Source organism: Telopea speciosissima, chromosome 5 (assembly GCF_018873765.1).
Source record: "Telopea speciosissima isolate NSW1024214 ecotype Mountain lineage chromosome 5, Tspe_v1, whole genome shotgun sequence".
NCBI classification, from domain to species: domain Eukaryota; kingdom Viridiplantae; phylum Streptophyta; class Magnoliopsida; order Proteales; family Proteaceae; genus Telopea; species Telopea speciosissima.
In genome coordinates this window covers 128717-142753 of record NC_057920.1, presented here as the reverse complement: position 1 = coordinate 142753, position 14037 = coordinate 128717, and the positions used below count along the sequence as shown (strand labels likewise).

Here is a 14037-nt window from a genome sequence, read left to right as displayed (position 1 = left end):
ATTTACTCAACACTTTCATTCTGTAATATTTGCCAAATTATTTCCATAGGGATTCTATTATAAATTTTTTCTAAACCAATAAAGACCATTTGGAGATCCTTCTTACATTCTTTAAATCTTTCCATTAGTCTCCTAAACAAATAAATAGCTTTTGTGGTTGATCTTACTGGCATAAACAAAATTGATTATCCTTAATATTAGCTTTTTGTCTTGGGCGGTTTTTAATTACTCTCTCCCATAATTGGTGCCACTTGCTACTGTGTGGCGTGCGGGTGTCTTGTCTATCTCTCCCTTGTGTTTTTTAGAGAATCAATGCTTCGTTAATAAAGTTTATTTTGTATTTTTTAGATGTACATGACGAAGAATATGTATAGGCATGGTTTTTTCAGAAGAAATTTGAGAGGAAATAATTCAACCATATGAGCCAATGGGGGTTTGTGTTCTTAGTGGGTCGTAATCGTATGATTAAATTTTTTTTATGTTTTTACCCAATAGTCCAATTCTTACTCTTTCTATAATTGCCTAGAGCTATCTCCACCCCCGAGTCGATTAACACATTTTGCCTAATGGGACTTTTTGTTTGTGTGTGTGTTTGGGGGGGGGGGGTGGTTTGTGTTTTGTTTGGTATTGTGTTGTCTTGGTGGGGAACAAAACTCATGCAAGAGCGTTGATGGATGGGTGCATTTTGTTCCACCACCATCTAACAAGTTGCAAGTTGGATATCCAGAGGATGGTTTAGATTTTGGTTCGGTTTTTTTTGGTCGGTTTCGATCATCCTTAATGGTTCGGGTTAGGTTTTGACATCCTATCTATATCTGCCACATGGTAGGTAGTTTGGACGGGTTTGAATTTTGAACTTCGAACTTTGTGAACAGACAGACCCTAGGTCCCTTGCTCATCCTTGATATAAAAATAAAAATAAAAACAAAACATTGAAAAATCTAGAACCATAAAAAATATACATGGACATACATGGGAGTGGTTGGTGGTAAGATATATATGATTTTTTGAATTCAGACTATCCCTTATATATCCAGTTGCAAACCCCGAGATATTATTACGATGAGGGATGAACAAAAATCCAGAGATCTGAATCAAAATTATCTTGATTCACATCTCCCCATGACGAACTATCAAAATAACAATGTGGAAAACAAGACGGGGATTCTCTACAATGACACGGTAAATCAATTAAAAGGGATGTAGCGTAGTTTGGTAGTGCGTTTGTTTTCTTCAACATCCGTCGGTTCAGACATCCACTAAGTTTCTCCCAAGCTTCATCCTAGTCATGGATAGATCACCCAAGTTCGGGTCCATAAACAGTGACAATTGTCCTATGAAGACTCGCTTTTGCTACGGCTCTGATGGGTTCCCTTAATCAAGCCACTATCTATGAATCGCCTGCTCATTCTTCAACAGGCACACGGTCAGAGCCCTGGTTTTAAATTTTCTACATCATTTATTTGTGTCATACAAATAAGTGCACAAGACAAAGAAAATTTCTTAGACATTGCAAGATCAAAAAATCTTCTGACATTTTCCCCTTTAAATTCTATGATCTTTTTATTATACTTTAAAAAAAATTCTTTGTAAAGGACATCACTTTTGTGGATGATCTAGTTGGAAAAGGAGGAGCTTTCAAAATCCAACTACTGTTCCATACGATGGGATTTAGCCAACAAATTTATAGGGAATCCAGCCAATCTATCATACGGTTGAAACTCTCTAAATCATGTGCCAAATAGGATAAGTCGAATGAGGATCTTAAAGCAAGAAAATATTTTACTAAAATGCAATATAAAAAATTGAAAAACAAATTTTATTTTAAAATTCAATATCTCCAGGAAAATGTTCTACGTAGAAACAAACAAAGCCTCATCTAAACCAAAAGGAAACGAGTCATGGTTAGCTATTTTGATCCTATTATGTAGATGTGTATTCACTAATGGAGCCTACTTTAGTGGATTGATAACCCAATTTGACCAAAAGAGTAACAAAAAATGACTCCCTAGGTAGGGCCTAGGCCCTGTCAGGTTCCATGTACAGAGTTGCGACTTAAAGTTGAAGCAAAATTAAAATAAAATTAAAATAAGAAAATTTTCATTTAATAGTAACAAATAATTGTGTAATTTTATAAAAAAAAATGTTTAATTAATTTATTATATATGAAAATTAAAATTTTCAATTAAAATAAAGGAGAAAATTCTCTGTCCGGGAGTGTGGCCTATGTCAGCACTCCCATTAGTTTATGTTTCCTTCCCATATAAAGACACATCTGCCCCTTGTTTTGAGGAGGGATAAATAGACACATGGGAGTGTGGTACTCTGGACAAAAAACTAATTCCCTTAAAGTAATTAGATTATGTATAAAATTTGAAAATTAAAGTATATAGTATATTCTAATGTTATTATTAATTATTTGAGTTATACTATTGGTCTCTTCATACTCAGAAATTTAGTGGCAACCCGCCAATCTATTATTCATGATTCTATCACACTCTACATATCCATCTTTGAATAATATTGAATATCTATTTGAAATTGCTCCAAGTGTGAGCTAATTAACTATAATGTGATCAAGTGAGCTAGCAAACTCACAAGTTATTTAATTTGACTATTATATTTTCACTTTCCAATGACTTGTTGAAGAAGCATCAGTAAAGACAAAGTTTTCCTTCACCCGTGGAGAAAGAAGAATCTCCTCACCACTATTGATTTTATTTTATAGGAATTTTTTTTGTAAAATATATATAAGTTGCTTTCACCTCCCTTCTAACACACTCAATAACCCCCCTCTAAAAAAACAAGGCTTCTAGATCTAAAGGCAAAAAAGTACCTCTTGATGGGTACGTCTAGAGAGATTTCTAGACTGAGTAATGCTATTTTTGCTATGTGAAACAATGAAAGGGTGATTTAGCGATTCTAACTATAAGATATATAAGGGATGATTTGGATTGACAATGTGCTAAATGTAATATACCCAAATTTAGTCATTTACGATCATTTGTGATGGTATACCCCTCTTCTGTATGTCCATGCATCCATTTTTTGGTCCACACACTCTCTTTGTGATCTTTAAATTTTTAAGGTTTTATTTTACCACTTGGCAAATTTCGTTTGAATTGAAACTTGACATGCGGATAATAGACATATTGGGGGCATATACTAATAAAAAAGACAAAAATTAAGTCATTGAATTTGTGAAACTATATAATAATTAAGAAGGGAAAAAGAACGCTGCTTGATAGTGTGGCTCCTGTACCGAGACACAAGAGCACGCAAAATTATTGCTCAACCCCTCTAGAAATCAAAATCTCATCTGTATTGATGCCCCTACATGTGCTTTTATTGGCCCCCACATTGGTGTAAGGGCTACATGACCAAGCAACGATTTCTTGACCAATGATTTATTTTATAATTTTTATTTAATAATTAGAGATGGAATACTCAGATTAAGGAGAATCCTGGGAGGGAAAAGTGGAGATAATGAAACTTAAATAGTTTTAGTCAAAAAAGGTCTCAAACAAAAACTCACCCACTCTTTCCACTTTGTGCGCGGGGATTGCGGTCTTTTAAGAGAATAGACTGATAGAGAATAAACAAACACAAAGAAGAAGAAGAAGAAAATGAGTTGCAATAACTGAAAAAAAAAAAAAAAAAAAACCAACCGAAAGGGAATAACACAAACTTTAGGCTTTGGCAAATAAACTTGTTTCCCTCTCAAAAGTTTTAAAAGAAGCGGAAATGCAGAGAAAGATTTCCCTCTCTGAGTTTCATTCATAGACCACTTACATTGAACCTCCTGGATTTGGGAAAGTGGAGGGCCAACTAATGCCATTGTACTTTATATGTTTCATCCAATAATTTGTACTTATTCTTATTCTTTTAGTAAGAGAAAGTAATTCAAACTTTAATCTTATTTATTTTAGTAGAAGAAAAAAAAATTCTTGGGATCAGAGATTTGCCACGATTTCAGAGTGAAAAATCCCATCAATGAGAGGATATGAGAGGAATTTATTCAGTGGTTGATCCACCTATTGATTAAGAAGAATGTGTCAATGTGGATCCCATGAATCATTATGTGAGGAGACGTGGAAAGGAATCCACATTCTGATGTCATAGGAAATTTTCCTTGTTTTTATTTAGACTTAGCAAAATCCAAAAAACACTGATCGGAAAGTCTGCTGAAGTCATTTGAGTCTTTGACAACCACTCTCTCAGGTGTCCTTTAACTATGATTGATCTGGTCGTTTTCTTTAAGATGAATTACCACATTACTTACAAAAATGTGTGTGTGATGTATGTGAAAGAAAGAGTAAAAACGAACGAATTAAACGAATGAATCACACCCAAACCAAATTACACCGAATAAAGTGAATCTGAACTGAACTAAACCGTATAAGAATCGAATAAAGTTATCTGAATATAACGAATCAAACCAGTTTGATTTTGGTTTGAGGTTTTAAAAAATTTCAAATTTCGATTTGATTATATTATAACCTAAACTAAATAAAAAAATCAAAACCAAACCATTTGACACCCTTATCTACCTCGTGATGGTGGCAAAATAGATCACAAAGAACATTTATGTGTGAGCAGGTTCACACACAATGGGAGAGAGAGAGAGAGAGATGGAGATGTAAGTAAGTGTAACATGTTCTTCATTTCATTGATGGTAGAGGGAGTTTGTTGCGTGAAAGCAGTCAAAGTTTGATAACCCTAAAATGACATTTATTTCCGGAAAAGCTTAGCAATATTAAATTTTGGGTGCTTATTCCATTATCCAGTTGGTTGTGATGTGTGATATCTATAGTCTATAGACCCTATACTACCAAACGAACCCTAAAATAATTATTTTTTTGGTGTGATATCATCCTACACTTCTGGTCCTGGACCACCAATTTAATGAATAGAGTTAAAGAAGCGCCTAGTAAATACTAACCTATGTCCCTATCCCTTCACTGAGGTTTTCTTTTTAAGTATATAAGGGATCTGCATTTATTTCTGGATTTCTTTTCATGGTCTTTCATTTTTTATTTTTCATCAACTAACCAATACACAACTCAGACTTTGCTTTCATAAAAGATCCACTGCCAAACTTTATGGATTCGGTCCAAACCAAGTTCCAGAATGTGGATATCCAAGTTCATAAAATTTTGATAATACTTTAACAGGTGAAGTATCACTTAGTCTGATCTGACCACAATGAAGGAGAAAAATCATGAGTTTGAGGGGCATTTACCTGGTTTATATACAGAGTATAAGTTTTATTCCATTTACGTGGTCTATTGCTTCAGAACATAGATTTTCTCGGTTGCAATGTTAATAACAAACTTTTTTTTTTTCTTTAACCCTCACATCTTTCAAAATGATAATAAAAAGCAAATACCTTGTAAAGCACGTAAAATTTTTGTATATAATTTGATTTTGTGATTGGATTTTTGTGTCATCATACCTATTGTACGAGATTGAAAACAATCTTTCCTATTTCAATCAAATGGACCAATGGAAATGATGAGGGGATTCTTAATTCATCGTGGGTGAAGGAAAACTCAATCCATAACTAAAAAACTAACGATAAACTTGTAGGAGGGGATGGAGACTGTTTATACTTGTTAGTGAACATGACATTTAATAAAATCTATTTTAATAATTATGCACTTAGGTTGCAAATCAGATCAATTAATTTCGTGTGTCAGGTCTCATCAAAATATAGTTTGAAGTTTAATAAAGGGTTTTCAAATCTACACCCTCTTTTACCCCCACCCCCACAAAAAAAATCTACACCCTCAAAAGATGACTATCTATCTCTCTCTCTTTCTCAATTCATTGCTTCGTACCACCATCTAGATTTTATCGTAGAGCAAAAGACACATTGACTCATAATTTGAAGGTTTATTATGTTTTGTTTCCATTAATTTCTTGCATTCCTAACATAGCCTTTTTGCTTAGCCCTAACCTATAAAAGGATACAAAGCACTTAAAACTGTTGGTGAATCAAAATTCAGACATGTGGTGTGAAGGGGGGAGCATGATGTGTGATGTTGTATAATTGTTCATTGATTGTGCAACAGATTTCAACATAACTTATTTTCCAGCATGTGACAAGAGTTTGGGCTTCCACCCCTGCAATTTGTTCCTAGTTTTCTCATTTACCTTTCTAAATAAATCGAGTTTGGAGATACCAAACTAAGAAGGTAACCAAGATATTTTTTAGGAGTATCATCATAAGGAATCTTAAGGATGCGGGAGAACCATTTCTTGAATCGAAGAGTTGTGTTTGAGTTGAAAACAATAGAAGATTTTTGCAGATTAATCTTTTGCCCACTCGCTTTTCATAGAAGTCTAAGCAATCCATCCATCAATGTGGCGTATTTTAGCAAACAAAATTTGACTTGGAGACACCAAACTGAGAAGGTAAATCGAGATATTTTTTTGAAGTATGGTCATAAGGAATCTTAAAGATGCAGGAGAACCACTTCTTAAATCAAGGGGCTGTGTTTAAGTTGAAGACAATAGAAGATTTTTATAGCTTAATCCTTTGCCCACTCACTCTACATAGAAGTCTAAGGATTCAAGGCCCCACCGGCCATCAACCTCAACAGGACCCCACAAGGAGGCAATGAGGGGACCCACAAGGGATCAAATATGATACCCAAAGGCTCCACTTCTTGGAAAGCAATTAAATGTAGACTAGGTATCGCTAAGGAGACTTGAACCACTGATCAAGCGCCTGACGCAGTTCTCCCAAGAAAATAGCGAACCACCAGGACAAGCCCTAGATCGACAAGGAGTCATTCCTTGAATGTAGCATACTTTTAGGCTTTTTAGCAAACAAAATTTGACTTGGATCATCAAAATTTTGAAAAAAAGAAAAATCATTGAAAAGTCAAAATTTCATAAAAAAATGGTTGCACTGTTTAAAATTAAAAAGAACTACAATGATTCAAGTGACCCACTGAATCCGACGTATGGTTAATTTGGGGGAACACTATATCAGTCCAATGATTTGAATGGACCAGATAACCGTACAAGTGTTACAGATCAGGGCAATTGGTCTCTTAGGCCCCTACAAGTCCACCACTTTTCCATTTCAAACTATGCAATTTTCAAATCCATGAAAAAGCCAAATCTAGATCCAAGTTTCATATATATGGTGTTAATATAGTTCTAAGTAATTGCCCAAAAAAATTTCTAAATATCGGCCAAATTGAAATCAAACCGAACTGTGAGACCATTTAATAAATGGTTCGATTTTAATTTTAAATTGAGATCATTTAATTAAACATTTGAAAATGATGGTAAATCGTTTAGAAAATCAAAATAAATATTAGTAATATGCAATGACAATAATTAACCATTAATGATAACAATAAATAATTAGTAAATATGTAATAGTAAAAATAAATAATTATTTAAAAAATATATATATAAGATTTCAATTCATATCTATTTCAATAAAAAGACATGTAATAAAAAGTAACCATTTAAATAAAAAAAGTTAAAAAACCTTATAAAACCAATATTGTCTATAAATGGTTTTGGTTTCAACATGTGAAACTGTTTATTAAATAATTCAGTTTTGATTTCATTTTAAAAAACTTGCATTGAACTGAATCGAATTGAACTGAACCGTTCCATTTAACACCCTTACATATTGGTATTGTTGAGCTAAATATAAATACAGATTGAATGTATTGCGATATCGATAAATCAATACCAATCAGATGTATCAGCTAATACGCTTGATATCAGCTAAGTTGGATACAAATATCGATATCGATATCAATACCGATACCTATGATCTTTAGTGTGTACTGTACACTGACTTATAATTACTGTTATTGGTGAGACAACTAGATCAAAGAACAGTTTGCACTTTAGACTAATGCTGGGTAAAGTGGTAAGCCCTTCATTAAAAACTAATAAAAAGACAGAAGAGAGAGAAAAAAATATTTGAAGGAGCAACAGGAAAGAGGGGTTCCATCTGTCCACCGTGGTTTGATGATTATAAACAAAAGAAAAAAAAGAAATCTGTGAGAAAGGCCAACACCCAACTCCCCAACAAGGGCTGAGGAGGAGTAACTGGAAAAGAGAAATAAAAAGAAACCAAAAAAAAAACAAGTGCCAAAGCCCAACCAAAGTACAGCTCTGAACACTACTGCACTGTTCCAAGGCAAGCAAAGCTGCTGCAATGGAGGAGGAGAGGAGAGGAGAGGAAAGGAGAGGAGGGGAAAAGGGTAAAAAGGTTAGGAAACTCATCTCTGTTAATGGGTTATAATTATAAGATCCATATGACCTCTTACCAACTTAATTAAGACTAATTTTTAAGAGAGAACCACAACCCTACCATTAAGGCATTAACCCTTTTTCTTCTTTTTTTAGTATTTTAACCTGTCAAGGTATAGCCTTTCTCGTTTCTACAACAAGGATTTGGGGAAGAGGGAAGCCCAAGCCCCAACCTACCAAGAACCACTCTAAGGCCTAAACTAAGAGTCTCAGAGAGAAAAAGAGAGGAGAGAGAGAGAGAGAGAGAAGAGAGAGAAGAAGAAGGGTTTGCAACGCATGGAGATGACCCTGTCTTCCTCTGCAAACGTTCTCAGGCAAACCCATTCTCAGAACTTGTCATTTGTAAAAGACGCTCCAAGTCCCCACAACGCACTACTTCTTCCAAACACACAAATATAACCCAAACACAGAGACTCAGAGAGAGAGAGAAAGCTGTCATTATCATCCATGGCGACGATTACAACTACTATTCTCCTTCTCTTCTTGACGCTTGTCTCTGTTTTCTTCTCTTGCTACGCTCAAAGAAGCCCACTTGTTCTAGCAGAGATTGAAGCTCTTACATCCTTCAAGCTTAATCTGAAAGACCCACTTGGTGCTTTAACCGGCTGGGATTCATCCACTCCTTCCGCTCCATGCGACTGGCGTGGTATCCTCTGCTACAATGGCCGTGTTCGTGAGCTCCGCTTACCTCGTTTCCAGCTCTCTGGCCCTATCTCTGATAGCCTTTCTAATCTTCAGGAGCTACGCAAGCTTAGTCTGCGCTCCAACCACTTCAATGGCTCTATACCTAAATCCATCTTCAAATGCTCCCAACTTCGTGCCCTTTTCCTTCAGTACAACTCCTTCTCCGGCCGTCTCCCACAAGAGATCGCCAACCTCACCGATCTTCAGGTCTTCAATGTAGCTGACAACCTCCTTTCCGGTGGAATTCCAGCTGATCTTCCTCCTAGTATCCGGTACCTAGACCTTTCGTCCAATGCCTTCTCCGGTGAGATCCCCCGTAACTTCTCTGCCTCTTCTCGGCTTCAGCTCCTCAACCTCTCCTTTAATCGCTTCACAGGAGGGATTCCATCAACCTTTGGAGAGCTAATGCAGCTGCAGTATCTATGGCTGGATTCAAATCTGTTAGAAGGAACTCTGCCTTCGGCGCTTGCCAACTGTTCCTCGCTCATGCATTTGAGCGTTCAAGGCAACGTGCTTCGAGGTTTGATCCCAACTGCGATCGGGGCGCTTCCGAGACTTCAAGTGCTTTCGCTTTCACATAATAATCTCTCTGGTCCAATTCCCTCTTCTGCTTTCTACAATGTGTCTGCGTATCCTCCATCGTTAAGGATTGTTCAGCTTGGGTTTAACGCATTCACGGGTCTTGTTTCTCCGCCGGAAGCAACATTTTTCAGTGTTTTGCAGGTTTTAGATCTTCAGCAGAATCAGATAAATGGCGTGTTCCCCTCTTGGTTGACGAATGTGTCCACACTGACAATGCTCGATCTTTCCGGGAACTCATTCTCGGGCACTCTACCAGTTGGCATCGGTAACCTCTTCATGTTGGAAGAGCTTAGAGTGGCAAATAATTCACTTCACGGTGATATCCCCAATGAGATTCAGAAATGCAGTTTGTTAAGCGTTCTTGATCTTGAAGGGAACCATTTCACCGGCGAGATTCCTGCACTTTTGGGAGAGCTTAGGGGTTTGAAGGTATTGTCTCTTGGGGGAAACTCTTTCTCGGGTCTCATTCCAGTGAGTCTCGGAAGTCTTCAGGGGCTAGAAACGTTGAATCTGGGACGTAATATCCTCACAGGAGACGTTCCAAATGAGCTCATCCAGTTGAGCAATCTGACTACTTTGGACCTTAGTGATAACAGATTATCAGGAGAAGTTCCATCCAACATTGGGGATTTGCGAGAGCTGCTGGTTCTTAATATGAGTGCTAATGGCTTTTCAGGGAGGATTCCAACGAGTATTGGATCCCTTTTGCAACTGAGGATTCTGGATTTGAGCCGGCAGAATCTCTCCGGCGAGTTACCTCTGGAACTTTCAGGCTTGCCTAATCTGCAACACATTGCTCTGGAAGAGAATGCATTATCTGGGAATGTCCCTGAAGGTTTCAGCAGCTTATTGAGTTTGAAATATCTGAACTTGACATCCAATGTCTTCTCTGGTGAGATTCCGGCAACCTATGGCTTTCTCAGATCATTAACTGTTCTCTCACTATCCAACAATCACATTTCCGGCTCGATTCCAACAGAGCTCTGGAACTGTTCTGATCTTGAGGTCCTTGAGCTCCATTCAGATGGTTTAACTGGTCAAATCCCAGCCGATATCTCACATCTTTCCAATTTGAGGGAGCTCGACTTGGGCCACAACAGTTTGACTGGTGAAATCCCAGTTGAGATCTCCAATTGTTCTTCTCTAAACTCACTGTTATTGAATAATAATCACCTCTCCGGTACAATACCAGACTCTCTTTCAGACTTAACAAACCTGACCGTGCTGGACCTCTCTGTCAACAACTTGAGTGGTATGATACCACAGAATCTCACCGCCCTCTCTGGCTTGAGACGCTTCAATGTGTCAAGAAACCATCTTGAAGGAGAGATTCCAGATATGTTGGGTTCCAGGTTCAATCCTTCTGCATTTGCTTTCAACAAAGGTTTATGCGGGAAGCCATTGAATGGGACATGTGAGAATGTAACCAAAGAGAACAAGAGGAAGAAGAGATTGATCTTATTGGTAGTTATTGCCATAGCCGGAGCTCTCGGTACAGCATTATTTTGCTGCTGCTACATATTCAGTCTCTTGCGGTGGCGGAAATGGCTCCGAGAGGGAGGCAATGGGGAGAAGAAAAGGAGTCCAGCTCGTGCTAGCTCTGGAACAGGAACAGCAGAGGGAGGCCGTGGTAGCGGAGACAGTGGGAATGGAGGGCCAAAGCTGGTGATGTTTAACAACAAATTCACATACGCAGAGACGGTTGAGGCGACGAGACAGTTCGACGAAGAGAATGTCTTGAGCAGGGGAAAGTATGGGCTTGTGTTCAAGGCTTGCTTTCAGGACGGTACGGTGCTTTCCATTCGTCGCCTTCCTGATGGATCCATTGACGAAGGAACATTCAGAAAAGAAGCAGAGTCGCTGGGGAAGGTGAAGCACAGGAACCTTACAGTTCTCCGAGGATACTACGCTGGCCCACCGGATGTCCGGCTGCTCGTGTACGATTACATGCCTAACGGAAACCTAGCAACTCTGTTGCAGGAAGCATCACACCAGGACGGCCATGTCCTTAACTGGCCAATGCGGCATCTCATTGCCCTTGGAGTTGCCCGTGGTCTAGCCTTCCTGCACACGGCATCTATGGTCCACAGCGATGTCAAACCCCAGAATGTACTCTTCGATGCCGACTTCGAAGCCCACTTATCCGATTTCGGGCTCGACCGACTCACCATTGCCACGCCGGCGGAAGCATCGACATCTGCAACACCGGTGGGTACACTCGGGTATGTATCCCCCGAGGCGGCATTGACGGGGCAAGTGACCAGAGAAGCAGATGTGTACAGTTTTGGGATAGTGTTGCTGGAGCTATTGACAGGAAGACGACCGGTGATGTTTACGCAGGATGAAGACATAGTGAAGTGGGTGAAGAGGCAGTTGCAGAGGGGTCAGATATCGGAGTTGTTGGAGCCTGGACTTCTGGAGATTGATCCGGAGTCATCGGAGTGGGAAGAGTTCCTATTGGGGGTTAAGGTAGGGTTGTTGTGCACCGCACCTGATCCACTCGACCGGCCGTCCATGGCCGACATTGTTTTCATGCTTGAAGGCTGTAGGGTCGGCCCTGATATTCCCTCCTCTGCTGATCCCACCTCTCAGCCGTCGCCGGCATTATAGAAGAAGCATTCGCTCACCGCTCAGGTGTATCTTCCCACCTCCCAAGAAAAGTATTGTCCAGAGAGATCAATGACTAAATTTCACATTTTTCTTCATTTTTCATTGGATTTTTTTCCAAAGAAGAAACAAACAGAAAGCATCATTCCTTTCCTTTTTCTTTCTTTGTTCATCTTTGGTTTATTTCATTCTTCTGGTTTGCCTCGCCGGCGCCTAAGCTGGAGCCGGAGCCGGAGCCGGAGCAATCGACGTAGATGATGGTGGGGCCAGCCTGGGTCCATTAATCCAGTCAACGATCTGGGAATGGGGGTTGACCGTTGATATAAGTGGACGAGAATCTGCTGAGTGGGGCCCACCATTTTTCGAGTTCTTTCCCGTCAAAAACAAATAAGTGAACTGATTATAAACACGTTGGAAGGGGAGTCTCTCAAAACTAACTTAGGAGAAAGTAGCCGTTAGGTGCTCTGATGGTGTAGTGATTGTGAGTCTGTGACTCTCTGAGTGAGTGAGTGAGGGCCCTGCTGGGGCTGGGGAGCCTGACAGATGACGAAACCCTGGAGGCTGGGGAGCCTCTGACGAGTGTTCATGTGTGTTTCTGTTCGAAAAAGGCAGAAGTCAGAGGGATCTGTGACGCTATCGGACAAAAGCTACTGCTCCACATAGGACGACGTTTCGATTGCTATGTTGCCACGTAAGATTTCTCCGTGGACAAACACGTAGATGGGCTTGTAGGGTGTGTGATTCCTTCTACTATTTTGTTAACTAGTGAATAAAGGGGAGATTTTATAATAATAATAAAAAAAAACAGGGTTGGAGGGTTGTGTGATTCCTTCTACTATTTTGTTAACTACTGAATAGAGGGATAGTTTATAATAAATAAAGAGAGAGAGAGGGAAGTAGTTTTTTGTTTGGAAGTGTGGTCTACGCTAATACTCTCATGTGTCTATATCTCCTCAAAACAAGGGATAGAAATGTCTTCATATGAGGAGGAAAAAGAGAAATTCATGGGAGTGCTCCCAGACACAGAATTTTCTCCCAAAAAAGAAAAAAACTCACACCTTCAGATCCTCTAGATGATCAGCCTAACCAAACCAAATCAAACCCAAAGAAAGACCTTATTTAGGTAAATGAATCTCCCACGGAGAGGAGATTGGACCATGTATTTAGGTATCAGTATCGCTTGCTTAATACCCGTTGTCATTTGGGATAAGGAATAATTGGTCAATACCGGCTTATCTGTATTGTTACCATATCGATATCCATGGTGACCAATACCTAAAACCCGGACTTGTGAGCAGGAAAGCAAAGGCATAGGTGTTAAAAACTGGAAACAGATCTACTAACTAACCCATTCAAATTGAAACCAGTCAATGTCATTCCAAAGCAGGCATTCATTCATACAGAAATTGAATCTGATAAATTCCGGATAGTATAACAATGGTTCTAGATTTCAAGAAAAAATCAGTCCAATTCCAACTGAGACTAGCCAATCTGAATCCAAATCAAAATATGAATTAATTGGGCACTTAGACTACTGTTTCAAAAATTGACCTTGACTGCATTTGATTATGATTGTTTCCAACTTTCCAACGATCAATTCTAGGGTTTTTGGGACCAAATCACTGGATTTTCAGATCAACGGGCAAATACAATGTTATTGAAACTGGATTGTTGGATTCTGATTTCATATGATTTCTGTTTCAATTTCATGAGGTGATTTCTATTATGTTTGATTCACTCTTGCTTTTCCTCTCCTAATGATCTCATCACCACCACACCACCCGAAACCAACCCAGCCACACCAGCGCTAGCACCACCACCACCACTTCTAGTGTTTTTGGGATCAATGGCCAATATTAGGGTTTTCAGTACCAA

The 14037-nt window shown here is 38.8% G+C and overlaps 1 protein-coding gene across 1 annotated transcript; it reads left to right on the top strand.

The window, feature by feature from the left end:
* The first annotated feature begins 8522 nt into the window (after positions 1-8522).
* LOC122662513 (probable LRR receptor-like serine/threonine-protein kinase At4g36180) lies at positions 8523-12177 on the top strand. Its single transcript, XM_043858166.1, has one exon. It carries the CDS (start codon positions 8737-8739, stop codon positions 12163-12165), a length of 3429 nt encoding a protein of 1142 aa, XP_043714101.1. The 5' UTR covers positions 8523-8736; the 3' UTR covers positions 12166-12177.
* The last annotated feature ends 1860 nt before the right edge of the window (positions 12178-14037 follow it).